The 17,200-nt window shown below is 43.8% G+C and overlaps 2 protein-coding genes across 3 annotated transcripts in view; one reads left to right on the top strand and one right to left on the bottom strand.

Annotated features, from left to right (window-relative positions):
• The window catches only part of PRLR (prolactin receptor), a 96,854-nt gene that overhangs the window by 21,879 nt on the left and 57,775 nt on the right, over positions 1 to 17,200 (bottom strand). The window contains exon 2 of one of the 2 annotated variants that reach the window (XM_063128160.1): positions 2,046 to 2,166. In XM_063128160.1, coding sequence (XP_062984230.1) covers positions 2,046 to 2,115 — 70 coding nt within the window. In that variant the 5' untranslated portion in view covers positions 2,116 to 2,166. The remainder of the gene's footprint in view (positions 1 to 2,045; positions 2,167 to 17,200) is intronic. The other variant, XM_063128161.1, reaches the window with a different exon arrangement.
• RAI14 (retinoic acid induced 14) overlaps positions 1 to 17,200 on the top strand; it is a 269,841-nt gene that overhangs the window by 245,376 nt on the left and 7,265 nt on the right. The gene's annotated exons all lie outside the window — the stretch shown is intronic.

Below are 17,200 nucleotides of genomic sequence, written 5' to 3'. Positions count from 1 at the left end.
TTATACCCTTACTCCAGAAGCCAATATAATGAACTGTTGGGATAGACTGTAAAGGGGACAATTCCATACTAAAGCCAGCAAAAGGTAGCAGAAGAACAAGGTACGCCTCAAGTAACACAATAATAGCAAAGGTTAAAATGTGATTCAACATTTTACCAAAATAAAATAAAATAAAATCCTTCACGTAAAACATTTCAGCTCATTTGCAAGTTGAGAGGCAGAAAAAGATGGGGTTAACATCATGTAACTTTGCAGTCCAGCCAGGAACACATTCACGAGGCACCAATAATGCACGTCATGTGCTTTCAGATAAGGGAAGCACCCCACATGCGTTACGGGTGTTGCTATGCAATAACACAGGTTTATTTATGGAATTTTATGGGGGGTCCAGGCTAGGGATGTCAAAGACATCCACAACAGAATCAAATGAGTTTGGATTTTTATGACTCCAACCTGTGGATTTTGCAGTGAACCAGCTTTTCCTGAGTTGCACTGTTTCTGCAGATTTGTGGTCTTTTTTCTTTACTTTCCAGAATTTTTTTGCAAATTTGGTCATAGAAAAATACATTATAAAAAAACCCACCACCAATTGCTGGTCGCCTTCCATCAGGACTGGAAACCACCACCACAGAATTAGATCAAATGGCAGAAGAGCCAGGGTGACCTCGCTCCCACTGGAAAAATCATTGTAAGTCCCTGACCTTTTTTCTGTGCAGTTTTGTGGGAAAGCTCCGTGGTGGCTGCAGATCTGCGACTGTGTCATATAACTGACGCATAAGCCACTGTGGGGCTTTGGGCATGTATAGACACAGCCCTCAGACAGAGAGGATATCCCATGGCACTACGGGTTTCCCTTAACATCTGATGGGGAACGAGAATCTCTTGAACTGTTAATCCTGTGAAGTGAATCCTCATCTTATGTTTATATTTATTTATTTATTTATTACATTTATATACCGCCCCATAGCCGAAGCTCTCTGGGCGGTTTACAAAGCTCTCTGGGCGGTTTACAATATGTTCAGCTCATATCTGTGAATAAACTTTCTATCACATAAATGCCATAACTCTCCAGTGACATGAATCTCGGGTAAGCACTAGAACCACTGAAACTTCTCAGCGCTCAGAAGTGGGGTGTACATGCGTAACAATACTTACCCTTAAAGACAGCCTAAAAGACCCATCATTTTAAATAAATAAATAATCTTTGCTCCAGAATTATTGTTTAGGCAAATATAATTTATTCATTAATTGATGAATCAACTAAAATTCCTACGATTAATTGACTAAGGGTGCAACCTTATGCATATTTAGACAGAAAAAAGGTCCTATAATTCCCAGCATTCTCTACCCATACTGCCTAGAGAATGCTGGGAGTTATAGGGCTTTTTTCTGCCTAAATATGATTAGGATTGGGTCCGAAGATTTCTTTGAGCTTCATCTCACGTACCTGCTTCCCTCGGATTATCCCCGTAGCGCTAAGCTTTTGCCGTTGTTGTTTTTGCTACCAGGCGACAGCGATCCTTTGCATACCAGGAAGTGAGTTTAAGGGGGGAAATGTAAAATTTTTTTTTTATAAAAAAACAATGGGTGACCCAATTCAATTTAAATTTGGTATGCCTAAAGCTCTCCCTAATATTACTGTGCCAATTTTGGTGTCTTTATCTTTAAAGCTTACGCATTATGTAAGCATTTCTTTAAAATCCTGCTCCTGCACCCCAGTGGCGGCTCAGAAGAGACGTTCAAAAAGTAGGGGCTAAATACGGCAAATCTTTTGGCTTTATTGCACAATTAAGGCAGAATGCCTGGGAGTACTTCACAATCAAAGCAGATTATAAGGTGGAAAACTTCTGAGTCCTTTGTATGCAATTCGCAGTGATTGCACAGTATAATGCTGGTGTGATAAAGCTCTTTAATTCGGACTTTGTCAAGACATATTCAAAATATCTGTGTAGGTTCTAGTGGTAGGTATTGGTTTAACAGATTCCTGAATATCACCAGAGATCTAAACAACATGATTTCAAGATTTTAATTTCCAAAGCACTCACCATTCACAAGCGATGTGTTGAGAGAAAGCAGCAGAATAAATACATCTGATGTTGACAAATGCAGTCTCATCTTGGTCTCCCCCTTTTTCCGCCTCCACCTCCAGGAATGAATGAAAGCTCACTGGGAAACAAAGGGATGTGGAATGGTTATGAAAAGTTCTTGATCTCCTGTTTCCAGAGCTTTGGGTTAATGAATCCTTTTCTCATACATCCCCAAACGGAACCATATGCTTCACAATCCTCATTTAAACAGAGCGGCTGGCTCTGGTGGATAAAGACAAACATGTATTTGTTGTGAACTCTTTGGAGAAGAGGCAGGTAATCAATATTTCAAAATATTGAAATCTAAATACAAGTTAGAAGATTCTGCTTGATACAATCAAATATAGCTGGAGTTTAGGAAAACCCAGGGCTGAATTATAGAGGCAGAATAAATACCCAGCACACTGTTGCATTTTCCCATTTAGAATCCAGTCTAATCCGTTTTCTTTTAGGAAGGCAAAACAAAAAGCAAGCATGCAAATTAGTTTTAAGCTGCAAACCTATACACACTTACCTGGGAATAAGTCCCATTGAGTGAAATTGGGGCTTACACATGAGTAGACACATTCAGAATTGCACCGTTAGCCGTTAACACTTCTAAACTGGCTATGACTCATACAAATAGAAACCAAGGGCCCCTGTCTTTGGAGCTGTAGCATGGCTCTGAAATGTAATGAGTGAAGGCTAGGCTGGCTATGTGGAGAGCAGACGATAACCGTTTGCCACTTTACAGAAATCAAGGCAGATGTCAAGGAAGCTATAACGCCAAGGAAGCTAGAAAAAGCAATATGACTTCCTTTAAAAAGTGGAAGTCTTGCCCAAATGAGGAGGTGTGCAAACTCTGGCAAACAAATGTAAGTTGATGATAAGGATATGAAGGAGGAGGAGGAGGAGGAGGAGGGGGGGGAAGGGAATTTGAGAAGTCTACAGCTAAAAACATTGAGACCAAATGAAAACATCTCTAAAAACATCAGAAGCAGGAAACCAGTTAGGGAGGCAGTTGGACCCATTAGATCATAAAGGAGAGCGCGGAAGAGATTACTGAGAAGAAGATTGCGGCACAGATCCTTTGTGTTTGTCTTCCGTGCAGAAAATGTTGGACAGGTACTCACAGCAGAACAGATATTTCCCTGAAAGCTGTCTAAAGACTACAGAGAAATCCCCCCCCCGCGCTCTCATAAAAGTAGCATTCAGGGACACCTGGTGGCAGTCGGAGCCAAACTAATGAGATGAATCATAAGAATCAAAGAAGATATCTTTGAGATCATCTAGTCCACCCCCTTCTCAATGCAGGGTGCACAGTGCAGTTACAGGAACCCTGTCAGATTCTAACCTCTGCATAAATACCTCCAAGCGAAGGAAAATCCACCATTTCCCAAGGCAGTCTATTCCACATAGTGATCTGATCTCCTATTTCATTACATTTTTTAAAAACAGAAATGTAACAAACGGTGACCCACTTTGGGACTCTTTTAACCCTCTCTTCTAGGCCATTTTCCTGATGAAAAGAATCTCCTCTGAAGCTACTACTGGGCCCATTAGACTTCATTCAGATAACCCCTGAATGAGGAGTGCACCCACATGTACTAAACAGTTTTTTGTGCTCGGTGTATGTGCGCCTTCTACCGGTTATTGCCAGTGATGTTACAGGCACCATCTGATAGTTGCTGCTAACATTTATACCATCACATTCCACACAATATTTGCAACAGATGCAGTGGCTGGGAGACAATTCTCATTTTTCAAGAGACTAATTACCGAAATTTGACTGCTGGGAGGAAATATGGGTCTCCCTGCAGTAGCCCATCTCCTGGAGAGAAGATGCCTAGATTCCATGCCACAAAAAATGGATGCTCAAAAGAGTTACAACTGTGCATGGGAAAGACAGCCAGAAGAGTTGGAACACAGTCACCTCCTCCGCAGCTTCTGCTCCTTTCCATCCACTGTCTTCTCCCCTACCGCCACCATGTACCAACATTTCAACTGGCACAGAAGACAGGATCGCTGATTTGTAGGGTGCAAGGGTTACTAAGCAATGCCTGGAAGCAGAGGTGTTGTTCCATTTCAACTTTGGTCAGTAGGGTCAGTATTCATATACTTAGAATAATAGAATTTTAGCATTGGAAGGGATCCTAGAGTTTGCTTCGCCCAAACCCCTACTTCAGGCAGGATTTACAATGCCGAGTGCAGCTACACCATCCCTGGGAAAGGGCGGTCCAGTCTCTGCTTAGATACGTGCATTGCAGGAGAGCCCATGACCTCCGGAGGTCATCTATTCCACTGTCAAATTGCTCTGACTATTAGGAAATCTCTCCTTCTAATCAGGTATGAGTGGTCCCCCTCCTCGTTCCATGGGCAGCTCTTGATGGTGACAGCAGTGGCAGCTCTAGGTTTTTGAGGAACTTTGAGCAAGACACCCCCAATGGGCTCATCCTTCAGTGAGGCTACCTTCTCAACACCCTTGTCTCCAGCTGCTCTTGCCCCTCATCCTCTCTCTCTCTCTCTCTCTCTCTCTCTCTCTCTCTCTCTCTCATCCTTGCCACCACTTGCTTGCTTGACAGCCAGACAGTAAGCAAGTAGGCCATGGCATCTCCTCCTACCCAACTTTCTTGCAGGGGAGAAAACCCCTCCAATTGAAGGCGGCCTGTCTGTTTATGGTCTGAAGAAAAACACGGGGGTTTTCTCCCCGCAAGAAAGTTTCTTGAGGATGAATATCCTATAATTGACGGTTTAACCTGATATGGCGTTTGTTCTGAGGAAGCTTGAGCAGCGAAAACGGAAAGTTTATTGCAAAATCCTGTCAACAACTTACAACGCTGGAAAGAATAAAATATAATAAGAACAAACCTTATTTATAATATATCCGTGAACATATGTTTATGTACTGTTGTATTGCCAAATGTGTTTAACAGACTAAAGTGTGTTAGTGTGTCTTTGTTGGACTATATTGTAGACTTGCATTGTCTTATAGTAGGAATAGCATTCCAATTATTGGTTTATTGTATTATAGTACCCAACACCACTATTGTCTAACAACTATGGGATACATCAGCTTTTCTGTAATTTTTGTATAATAATAAATGGGTTTCTTGTTAATCATCCATCTCCTCCTACCCACCTCCATTGTCTGGATCAAAGCCACAAGCAGGTTGCAATGATGAAGGGGAGGAACATCTCCAGAAGTTTCTTATTAGTGGGCCCCTGCTAAGTTGTGGACCCCTCAGCAAGTGCTCAACTGTGCCTACCTTGGACGCCAGCCCTGGGTGACAGCACTCTAGGCAATGCTGGGCAATTAGGTCTAGCGATCCTTTAAATTTCCCCAAATGTCCTAGAGCAACATCAAGGGTGTGACTACACCTAAGGGTATAGAAGGAGGGAGTGGGGAGGATCACGGACTTACCTGCTTCCGTGATCCTTCCCCAGGGTCTGGGCACGTGATGTCCCGGAAGGGAAGAGGGATGTCTCAGGCGCCATTTTATTTTATTTTTAGAAAAGGAGCTGTGTGCACGCAGCGAAAAAGATTAGTTAAAAAATGTCCCCCCGCCATCCCTGGTATGGCAAAATTGCTCCTCCCACCCCTGAATGGCATAGAGCCCTCCCCCTCGAACAGCTCTGTGCCTGGCCCCACTACTCATGGGGAGGAAGGGAGAAGCCGGGATGGGTGCCCACACTGCCCGTGGTCCTCGATATGGTCCTGGGACCGTGGGCAAAATTAGGATAACCAAGGTCTCGGTTATACCGGGGAAATGGAGGGGTCATCCCTGCTTGCCCCCGGGATCCCCTGTGCGTCATTTGGACACACAGGGATGATCTAGGGAAGACCCCAGGGGGAATGGCTGGTGTAGCATTGTGAGAAATGAAAAGAGTGGCTAGAACCAGCCAACTGGTGCAGTGTGGAGTGCTGGATTGGGGGGGGGAGATTAAGGGGAGGGGCTCAAGAGTCGGCCTTGCTAAGATGCTGTGGGTTTGACTCTGTCCCTGCTCTTAATTCTTAGCTGAAATTGACTTCCCTGCCATTTCCACCCATTTGTTCTAGCTCTGCCCTCCAGAGCAACAGAGAACAACCCTGATCCACCTTCTGCACGACAGCCCTTCAGATATTTGGAGACACTTATTATATTTCTCCTTAATTTCTCTTCTCCAAGCTGAACATATTCATCTCTTTCAACCATCCCTCTTCTATGTGGAAACAACAGGTAGGCTAGAGGGTCCCCAAAGCTGGGAAATTGGGCACGGCCCATACAATCTGGGGCATTCAGGGGCGGCACTTGCACAGCCAGGGGTGAATGTACTGTACAATGTGTGACACCTCCCTCTGAGCTGACACAGCCGTTTTCAACTTATCATCCTGTAGGGGTTTCCTTGTATGCATATGATTGCTTCAGCTAAGCAAAGCTTTCCCTTTTATGTTTAATTAAAAGAAAGGGGTCCTGAGAGTCGAAAATTACTTCCCCATCCCTGCAGGGAAGCCTCGCCTCCTGATTCATTCCTTTTAATTTGAATCTGGCCAAACTGACAACACAGACAAGGTAATATAATAATGAGATAAATGGTTTGCAGGATGCTACTTTGAATCATGTATCTATCCGCTTTCAGCCACTAATAACCTCCCTGTGACATTGCTATTCTTCAAAATAGCACTTTCCCATATTACTTTCCCCTTTATTTGGGCACTTAGGGTCTTGTGCTTTCATTTGCTAATTGCCTCTTTTCTTTCAGATTCGCTTCTATGTTCCTGAACATTTTATTAGTCAATTTCTGAATCTCTTTGGGTGCTTCCAGGTGAGACTTTCAATTGCACTTCCTCATTCACAGAATTTTAGGGTGGGAAGGATCCCAGAATCACCTCCTAACAGTTGTCCCATAATTGCACCAGCCAAGATGTCTCTCCAGCCATTCCCTACTTTGTCAATCCACTTTCCTCTCATCCCTCAAGTATCTAGACATCCTCTCTTTGAAGGGCTGTCCTGTCCAATGCCACTTTTAAGAAAAAGAACAATAAGAACTATTGTCCATCAATGGTACCTGGGCAGAGGGTTGAACAGCCACCTAGATGCAGTCTTCTGCCCTCTGCAGAGATGTACTTAGGGATGGGAGAATGAGCCATGGTTGAGCTCATCAAGGTTCACTGGTTTCCACCTTGGTGCTTGTCTTGTTCCCAAATGCAAGCATCTTTCTTTTTTCTTCTGAATGTGAAAACTGCACATTTTCAACATGAAAAATGCACACTTTTCCAAGCATGCACCCCAAATGTGTGCTTCCTTCTACAGGCTAAAGCATGAAAATGCAGTTTTGACTGGTGGTGCACATGTCTGCAAATGCACATTTTTGGAAGTGAGCACTTGCGCATGTGCACATTCTTGAAGGTGAATGCAAGTTTGGGAAATTTGCAAACATTTCTAAAGAATTATACTCCTGTTCATGTTTGGAAACGGGACATGTTTGCATGATTTGCAAACAGGACTGAAATTCTTGTACATCCCTAGATGTATTGTAATAGTATTTAAATTATAATACTTATTTTTTAATTTGCATCTTTACATATATATGCACATTTTATCCAAATCATTCCTTTTTTAAAAGATCTTTTTTAGTAATGTATTTCCTCTTTTTGGTGATCCATGTGGCCACTCTAGTAGGACTTTTCCTGCTAAGTCTGGGGCTTCCAGTTGGATGACCCCTGGTGCTACCAGTCAGGAGACACTGTACAGCTATTTCATCTTTTCCTCCTTATTCGTGTGTGTGTGTGTGTGTGTGTGTAAAGAAAAAAAGGATGTACAAAACACCAGGAAAATACAGAAGGGTTACTTCAATTTAATAAATGTATCAACCAATTTCTGCTCAAAATCATTATGTTCCCCACCCTAAGTTGCACATTTTCTTCTTGATGCCTCTTAATAATCTTTGAAACAATTCCCCACCACCACCAAAAATATCTGCTTTGACATTTCTCACCATTACTAGCAGAAGCAGCAGCCATAGGAAGTAAAGCTACATGTACCACACACAGCAGTGGTAGTACTCTCAGCCTGGCTACATTAAAGGAGACACCCATCTCTCACTATCAACTGATCCAGTAAAGGCATGGATCAATTTACAGAATAAAGGTGGGAATCACCTCACGGTAGCATTCCTCTAACAATACAGTAAGACTCAGACACTTCATAAGGCAATACAGACCAGGACAACATGGAGCATCTTTGCTGGTCCCAGGCACCTCATCTTCCCAATCTGGATTTGGGACTGAAAGAACCAGGAAACATGTGGGTGCATGGAGGTAAATTGTAAGCAAGCACAATTTGTGACATTGCCCAACATCATGCCTGATCACAGGACACATCAGATAAGGCATCATCTGTAGCTCCCAATTTCCTGGCTTTGTAGAGTTTGGACCAACGTGAGATAGCCTTAGCTTCTGGTCTTTTAAACCAGCAGAAGGTGGGGTGGGGTTGATGACTGAATTTCCTTGGGTTTTGGAAAGCAATGTACTTGCTTTTAAATTTGCTACTCTCAGCATGGTATTTGTGTTGTGCATGCCTGCTCCAACTATCCCTATAGTTCCCTGTGAGACCCACCCAGGGGAGGTCAGTAAATTTAACCTGAAGGAGGCTGCTTGGGAATCCATCAAGTTCAGCTGAGAGAGGTTGCTATAGAATGTGGACCTGCAAGGAGTTGTGAGGCCAGGTTTCTGGCGGATGCAGCCAGGCAACTGAATGGTCTGCTAGGCTCTATGAGCTGTTAGGGTCTCTGTTTAGTAGCCTTCAAGAGCACCTGCCTCACAAAGCAAATGGGCAGTAACATTCTGGAAGTCTGTGTATGTGTATATACATAGGCAACCCCCTCAGTGTGACCAGACTCTAGCACTTCTGTTTACTGGTCTGCACTCCTACCCATTCCTCTTCTTCCTCTGCTCACCACTTTCCCGTTAACTGTTTGTGTTACTAAGGTCCCTTTTTGGGTTCAAGTGCTGGGAACAGAGGACTTGGAATGAAGCTGTAGAACTGAATGGGAGTAATCTTTGTGTCATAAGCAGGCCTGTCTTTCCTTGAGGGCAGAGAGGTTTGCTGCCTGAGGTGCTCAGCCTGGTTTTTGCCTCCCTTTTGGGAGAAGAGTCCTCTTTTCTCATTTTGAACATGTTTCCCTTTGGCTTTGAGACTAGCTTGGTGTAGTTTTGATCCTCTATTTTATTTGAATTTTCATTTTGAAATAGTTTCTTCACTCTCTACCTGGATTAATTTTTCCTACCTGGGCTTTGCTGAGTTCTACACCGTGTATTCTAGGAGAGGTCTCTTTCAACCTTCCTCTGGGTCCATGAAAGCCTGGGCTTCAGATCTCTCCTTGGGATAGGTAGCTATAACTTCCTTTTAATTCCCCCCACCCCAACCCTGCTCCCTTCCTTTTCTCTAAAGGTTTGGACCATACTGCTATGACGTCAAAAGCTTTGGATACTTCATTTAACTAGCTTGGACTGGTGGAAGTTTATGTAGAAGTAAACAACATTTCAAACTGCTACAGGGCCTACTTGTGCCTACTACCATGAGGGCTACTAACATTAAAAAAAAAGGCCCTAGCAACAGTTAAACTGTAGTGTGGGAGAGTATAAGGTTGAAGCGTAAAGTAGGGTGACCATATGGAAAGGAGGACAGGGCTTCTGTATCTTTAACAGTTGAATAGAAAACGGAATTTCAGCCGGTGCCATTTGTATGCATGCAGCTCCTGGTGAAATTTCCTCTTCATTGCAACAGTTAAAGCTGCAGCAGCATTGCCCTCTTTTGTATCTGGTCAAGAGGGCAGAGCCCCTGCAGCTTTAACTGTTGTGATGAAGAGGGAATTTCACCAGGTGCTGCATGCCATACAAATGACACTGGCTGAAATTTCCATTTCTCACTAGAATAGGGGCAGGAACACCACAGGGAGCACCTTTTATTTGCACAAAATGTGTTTGATGCAACTTTTAATGAGGTTAATTAGAGCACAGTTTCAAAGCAGCCATTAACTTTTTTCACATTCTGTTCAGCACTAAAATACACTTCCACTTCCGAGGAACTGGAAGAACCATCTAAATGTCTACTTCCTGACTCTCCAGATGTTTCTGATAATTTTCTTTGTGAAATGTTGCATCTGGAAAAAAAAATCGCTAAGGCTGCAATCCTATACACACTTGCCAGGGAGTGAGCTTTATTTAACTTGGTGGGAATTACTTCTGGTTAAACATATGTAGAATTGTACTGCCAATGTCCTTTTGGAAAAGAACACAAACCACTTATTTTTCAACGAAGCGTGCAAAGCTTCGTTTTAGCGAGTGAGAACTTGCAAGCAAAACCGAGATAAGGTATGATTTTGCAATAAAACTTTAAAGTGAATTGGTCTTTTTATAAAATGCTTGCAGTTCCATTGGACCATTAGATTTTTAATAATAATAAAAATAACCAAAAGCTTTATAAGGATGACACCTTTTTAACCTACCCTGTGCCTGCTTACCCTACCCTGTACCTGTTTGCATTCTCTTCCCCTCCTTATTGTTTTACTATGATTTTATTAGATTGTAAGCCTATGCGGCAGGGTCTTGCTATTTACTGTTTTACTCTGTACAGCACCATGTACACTGATGGTGCTATATAAATAAATAATAATAATAATAATAATAATAATAATAATAATAATAATAATAATTAAGGATCAACCAGAAACACTTAAAAAAGTGTCAGCAAACTTTGTAGAACTTTTCTTCAGGCTGGATATTATGTTAAAAAAATAGTAGAAAAACGAAAAACAGGGAGGGGGGTTGGGCCCAGAAGAAGAACCCCCTGGTGCAATGTCAGACATGTAGAAAATATGATTTCAGAATTAAAATGGAAACATTCTTTAATGCTGCATCATATTGTATGTTTGGAATGGGATTGTGGTATGTGAGTCTTGTGTTATAAATTTTTACTTGGCCCCCCAAATTGATGCTTGGACCTTTCTGGGAAGTGGAGAGCAAATAGTGCCCACATGAAAGGCAGCATATAAAAACAACAACAACCTGCAACAACTGGACGGACACCGTCTAAAGATTTTTGCAGAAGGGTGGTCATGTGTTCTATTTACAGAGGACAGTCCTCTACTTGAAGGGCTGTCCAAGGACAGTTCTCTGTTCCAAAGATGTCCTCTGTTTGAAGAGATCTCCAATTTAAATATAAAGTCAGCACTTGGACAGAGGACATAGTTTATCTGGTCACAATCTTTCCTAACATGTTGAGATATTGTGCATTTATGTTTAAATTATAGCAATTCTTTCTAAATTTGAATATTTCTATATAAATCAGCACAGGCAAATTTGATGCAAAGCTATGTCCTCTTTTTTGGTGGCACGTAAGGGGCTACTGAAGCGTCTGAGTAATCATGCTTAGGATCTGGCTGAAAATCTGAATTTTCCTTAAGATGACTGGAAATCATATACAACTGAGAAGCCAAAGATCTATGTCAAATGGTTTACACCTGTTCTGCCCCTTACCCAAAGAAAACGAAGTTTATCTTTCAAAAATTTTTTTTTTCATTAGGAATGTAGCAAAAGTCACAAATATGGAAGACAAATGCTGTTGCCAAGATGGCTAATTATGAAGAAAGAGGAAATATAACACCAAAAAGGAGGATATAGGATGGCGTTAATTTGCATAAAATTTGCATATGCTACTATAAATGTATAGATGCAAACTTAGAAAGTATTATTATACTTTAGATAGAAATACATTACATCTCACCATTAGCGAATGGTGCGCTCCCGCGCCCACCAAGCTCTGCCCACTCGGCCCTCTTTCGGCTGAGCTAGCCTGGCAAGCATGCAGCATTGTGTGTGTCTGAGGCTTCCAGAATGTATGTAATTCCCACAGCACACTATTAGCATGTCAGGGGAATCACGCAATTTCTGGAGGCCTCAGACATGCGCTTTCCCTCCCTCTCCCCCGCACCATTGGGGGCCTGACACGGGCCTCCTAACGCAAGTGTTAAGAGGCCTGTTCAGCCCCAGTGGATGAGGTTGGAGGGTGAGGTGTAGGAGAGTGCATTTTCCGGGCCTCTGGAAAGTGTGCAGATTCCCCTGGCCATGCTAATGGTGTGGCTGGGGAAATCTGCGTGCTTTCCAGAGGCCGGGAAAGTGTAGTTTCCTGCACCTCTCCCCCTCCCTTGCCCTTTCAGGCCCCAATGGGTGTGTGCAGGGGGGAGCACACTTGGGCCAAGGAACACCAAGACCCCCATCAGCAGGGCAGGAAGGCCATTGGCAGGGTGGGGAAGATTAGTGCAATTTCCCCAAGGCTGGGGAAATTGTGCATTTCACCTGCATCCAACTGGAGAAGCAGCCCCATTGTCCCCTAAGAGACCATGGGGAGAAAATCCATCAGGCGTGCTTGCCGGGGCTTGAGAGGGGCGAGCCCTGGGAATCTATCAAGCTGGCACACCCCAGCGAATTTTTGCCCTCCCCCCTTCTTACCATACTGTGGAAGTCTCTGCCCAGGTGATCTGTGTACCCACTTGTTCAGCCTTCTATCCAGGTGCTATCAGTGGCTAATAGTTCTTATGGCTCATGATCTATAAAGCGGAATTGCACATGACAGCCCTTCAAATAGAGGACTACCCTCTGTAAAAGAGGACACCTGGCCATCCTAGCTATCGTCCTCCTCTGCCAATACTTCCCCCTCAGTAAGAGCCGGAGAGTCTTTGTAACTTGGTTATGAAGCACTTGTGGAAAGGATTCAACAGGGGGAGCTAGGCCCTTTCAGAAAGCAAGGAATGAATTTCTGTCCATTCTTACAGGAGCTAATAGGACACAATGGAAAGCAATCACCTGGGTGCAGTGTGTTCATTAAAGAACGCATTGCTCTTCTTTGAAATGATATCTCTGGGTAAGATTTTTGTTTTATTTTTTCTAAACAAAATTACTTTCAGTATCTTTTTTCTACTCAATATACCATTTGACGGGGCTTCGGAAATCGGCATTGTTTTCTTTAAGGTTTTTTTTTTATTATTTTTTTATCCCACCACAGTTATTTGTGCAGTTATTTCAGTGTGCTAAAAGGCCTGACAACTTTCACCTTAGTGGATGCTGCGTGGCTGTGATAAGGATCTGTGGACAAGAACGGTCAGGAATGTTTCCTGCGTGAGTGGTGCTGAAATGAGTGGTAGTTGGGAAATTCCACACCTGGCCGTGCTCTTGCTCAAGGCCCATTCCTGTCAAAACAGCTTATACGGGAAGCCACTCTAGATTAGCACTATGGGCAAATCCATGTTACAGACATTTAGCAATCAACCAATGGAGGCTGGTGGGTCTGATGTCAGTAGAGGGTGAATCTGCTCTAGGGGCATATCTACACCAGGGGAGGATCTTGCGATATGCTGATCGGGAGATCCTCCCCCTGGGTTCACACCTAGCGTGCAACGTCCAGGGAGGAATGTTTCCTGCATAAGTGGTGCTGAAATGGGCAATTCTACACCTGGCCATGCTGTTGCTCAAGGCCCATTCCTGTTAAAACAGCTCACATGGGAAGACATGGGAAGATATGCTGATTGCAAGATCCTCCTCCTGGGTTCACACACGGCGCGCGACGTCCAGGGAGGAAGCAAGACGTCGCGTCCACCAGCAATAAAGTTAAAAAAAAAAGCCCTGATCCCACTCCCCACCCACCCCCGGTGGCCCTGGAATCTCCTGAGCCTGGCACCTTCCCTCAGATGACCCCTGCTATTTGCGGGGAAGAGGGAAGAAGACGGGATGGGCGGCTACACCACTTGCGGTCCTTGGGATCATCCCGGGACTGCGGGAAAATATGTATGGCAATATCCTGGGGAAATGGAGGGATCCTCCCTCCCTGCTTCTGGGACCCCCTGTGCGTCAATAAGGGACGATACCCGGGATATCGCCTGGTGTAGACATGCCCCTAGGTTTCAGTCACAACCAGTCAGAACTCTAAAGTACTTTGGACAGCTCCTTTAGCGTTCTGATTATTTCTGACTGAAACCTGGGCAGGATTTACGCTACTGCTTTAACATGGTTTATAACAGTAGTGCAACTGTTGGGGCCCAGGACCCACTGCATATACAGTGTTCAAACAGTTTTATTTATTTATTTATTTATTACATTTCTATACCGCCCAATAGCCGGAGCTCCCTGGGCGGTTCACAAAAATTAAAACCATTCAAAGTATAAAACAACAGTATAAAACCTCAACCAGATAAAAACAGCAGCAATGCAAAATTACAAATTTAAAACACCAAGTTAAAATTTATTTATAGACTGTTAAAATGCTGGGAGAATAAAAAGGTCTTCACCTGGCGTCTAATAGCATATAATGTAGGTGCCAAGCGAACCTCCTTAGGGAGCTCATTCCACAGCCGGGGTGCCACAGCAGAGAAGGCCCTCCTCCTGACAGCCACCTGCCTCACTTCCTTTGGCAGGGGCTCGCAGAGAAGGACCCCTGAAGGTGACCTTAGGGTCTGGGCAGGTACATATGGGAGGAGGCGTTCCTTCAGATAGCCTGGCCCCAAGCCATTTAGGGCTTTAAATGTTAATACCAGCACTTTGAATTGGGTCCGGACCTGGACTGGCAGCCAATGAAGCTGGAAAAGGACTGGCATGATGTGGTCTCGTCGGCCAGTCCCTGTCAGTAACTGTGCTGCCCTGTTTTGTACCAGCTGAAGCTTCCGGACCGTTTTCAAAGGCAGCCCCACGTATAACGCATTGCAGTAATCCAAATGAGAGGTTATCAGAGCATGGATAACTGTAGCTAGGCTATCTCTGTCCAGATAAGGGCACAGTTGGTATATCAGCCTAAGCTGATAAAAGGTGCTTTTTCAAAATGTCACATCCTGCTTGGTGTAGATCTGGCCCTGGAGTGGATTCAGCTCCCCACTGCAATCAGATTCATCAGCTGCCAGTGCAATCAACCCCTCTTCCTAGGGAACCTTGGTGGTGGGTGGGGCACACTAGCCAATTCTCAGCACCTCACCAGATGAAAACTCCCATGATTCCAGTGCCATATAGACCAATAAAGGTGTGTAGAAAAAATACGGCCTGAGTTGTTTGTGCGTTTAGTTCAAAGCAAGAGAAGGTCTCTGGAGTGGGGGGAAAGATGACTAGAGCTGGAATCTTAAACACAAAACATACTTTCCTAGGACTAACGTTGCAATCCTAAAGATCACGATTGGACTTAGATTGGACTTACTTTTAGAACGCAACAGGGGTTACGTTTTGGATAAGGTTTGCACTATTAGTTTCAAGGAGATTAACAGAACCGACTTCTGGATACACATGCATAGGATTTATGCTATGGACGAGAATAAGAAGAGGGCAGATTTTGGTTGAATATTAGGAGAAACTTCTCGATGGTGCTGGCAATTCAATAATGGAACCAGTTACCTAGAGTGATGATGGATTCTCCCACGCTGGAGGTCTTCAAGCAGGTTGGACAGCCACTGCTGCTAGGGTTGCTTTATTTCTGGATTCACTGCCTCAAAGAGAGGGTTGGACAAGTTGGCCTACAAGGCCCCATTCCAATTTTATGATTCTAAGGTGATCTTGGCATGCATCCTTAAAGCACTATGCTACGGACGTCAGTGGTGCCATACTTATTGCTAATTCTTTGGTTTATATGTACAAGTCTTCATTGTATAAGGATCGCACCCTACAAATATATGACCAAGGCAATATTCTGCAATTCTGTAAGGTTTTTTCCCCCCCTTCCCATTACACTAAGGGCACAATCCTATGCATATTTAGACAGAAAAAAAAACACCTACAACTCTCAACATTTGCCAGTCAGCTATGCTGGCTGAGGAATGCTGGGAGTTGTGGGAATTTTTCTGTCTGAACATGCATGGGATTGCACCCTAGGACATATAAAAGCAACCCACTTACAGAATGTATAGATGAATGGTCATGTTCTTCTTTGTAATGGAGGCTTGCCAAATCAGATGTTTGTCGCGTTCAGAGGCTGTTCCCTCTGGCATTTGCACGTGCTGGCAAGCTGACACGAAACGCTCACATCAGTGAGACTTCTTTTATTGCGGAAATCCCATGGTAGACAAGCTTAATGGTTACAGAGTCTCCAAAACACACTTAAAGCTGAACGATGGTTAGAAAGCTTTAGGGTCTTTTTCTGAAATAATCCTTAAGGCAAACACTCGGAGAGTCACCACTTTGAGCTTCTCCAGATGCCGCATATGCTGGCACCTCAAAGGAACATGGCCAATCTCCTAAAACAAGTCCCAGGAAAGGTTGCTCTGAGCAACCTTTGAGATCTGTCACGCTCTTGTCAATCTCAGCCTACCATGAGCTGACCCTGTTACCACAACTTCTGGAAAGGTTAAGCCTCAGGCTCAGGCGTCCCATCCTTCCGCTAAGGAGCGGGAACTCTCGGTCACCTGAATCTGGGCACAAACACAGAATCTACAGCATATGAGACTATGAAAAGCCTCACTACTTTTCAGGGCACAATTCTTAGGTATCCAAAGTCCAAATAGCAAAGCATCCATGTGCAGAGTGCTTTCAAAGTCCCAAGCGGAGATGGAATCCAAAGTAGGAAGGAGGTCAGGCATTGCAGCTTTGCACCAGCATTTAAGGCTTATTCAAAGCCACTTGATAGACAGGTCATCTGACCTGTAAACTATGCCCACGTGCCAAGAGGGTGGGATGTTACAACCCACTTCGAAGAGCGCCCCCCACCTTTTCCAAAACACTCTGAAGTTCCCAGAGAACCAGCAGCTTCAAGGCCGAGGCAGGGAGTGAACAAGCTACTCCCATGGGAACTTCTTACAGAGATAAGCTTGCAGAGACATCTGGCATTGTCAAACCATTTCCTAATAAATCTACCAACTAGGTACAACGCCAGCCTTGCACCTATACCTGACAATGATTACCTAGAAAGAAGAAAAGAAATCTCTCTCTCTCTCTCTCTTTCTCTCTATCTAAGAGAAATAACTCTTTTTAAAAAATATAGATCAGAGAGGAAACTCCACTGGCTTAGAGCTTCATTGACCTGCGCCATAAAATAATTTGACCTTTATAGGAATAGGAAGCATCCTATACTAATTTAACTGGGAGTATGTTCCATTGAACTCAGTGGGGTTTACTCCTGAGAAGACAT

The sequence above is a fragment of the Elgaria multicarinata genome, chromosome 6, assembly GCF_023053635.1.
Source record: "Elgaria multicarinata webbii isolate HBS135686 ecotype San Diego chromosome 6, rElgMul1.1.pri, whole genome shotgun sequence".
NCBI lineage: Eukaryota > Metazoa > Chordata > Lepidosauria > Squamata > Anguidae > Elgaria > Elgaria multicarinata.
This window is presented reverse-complemented; position numbering and strand designations above follow the sequence as displayed.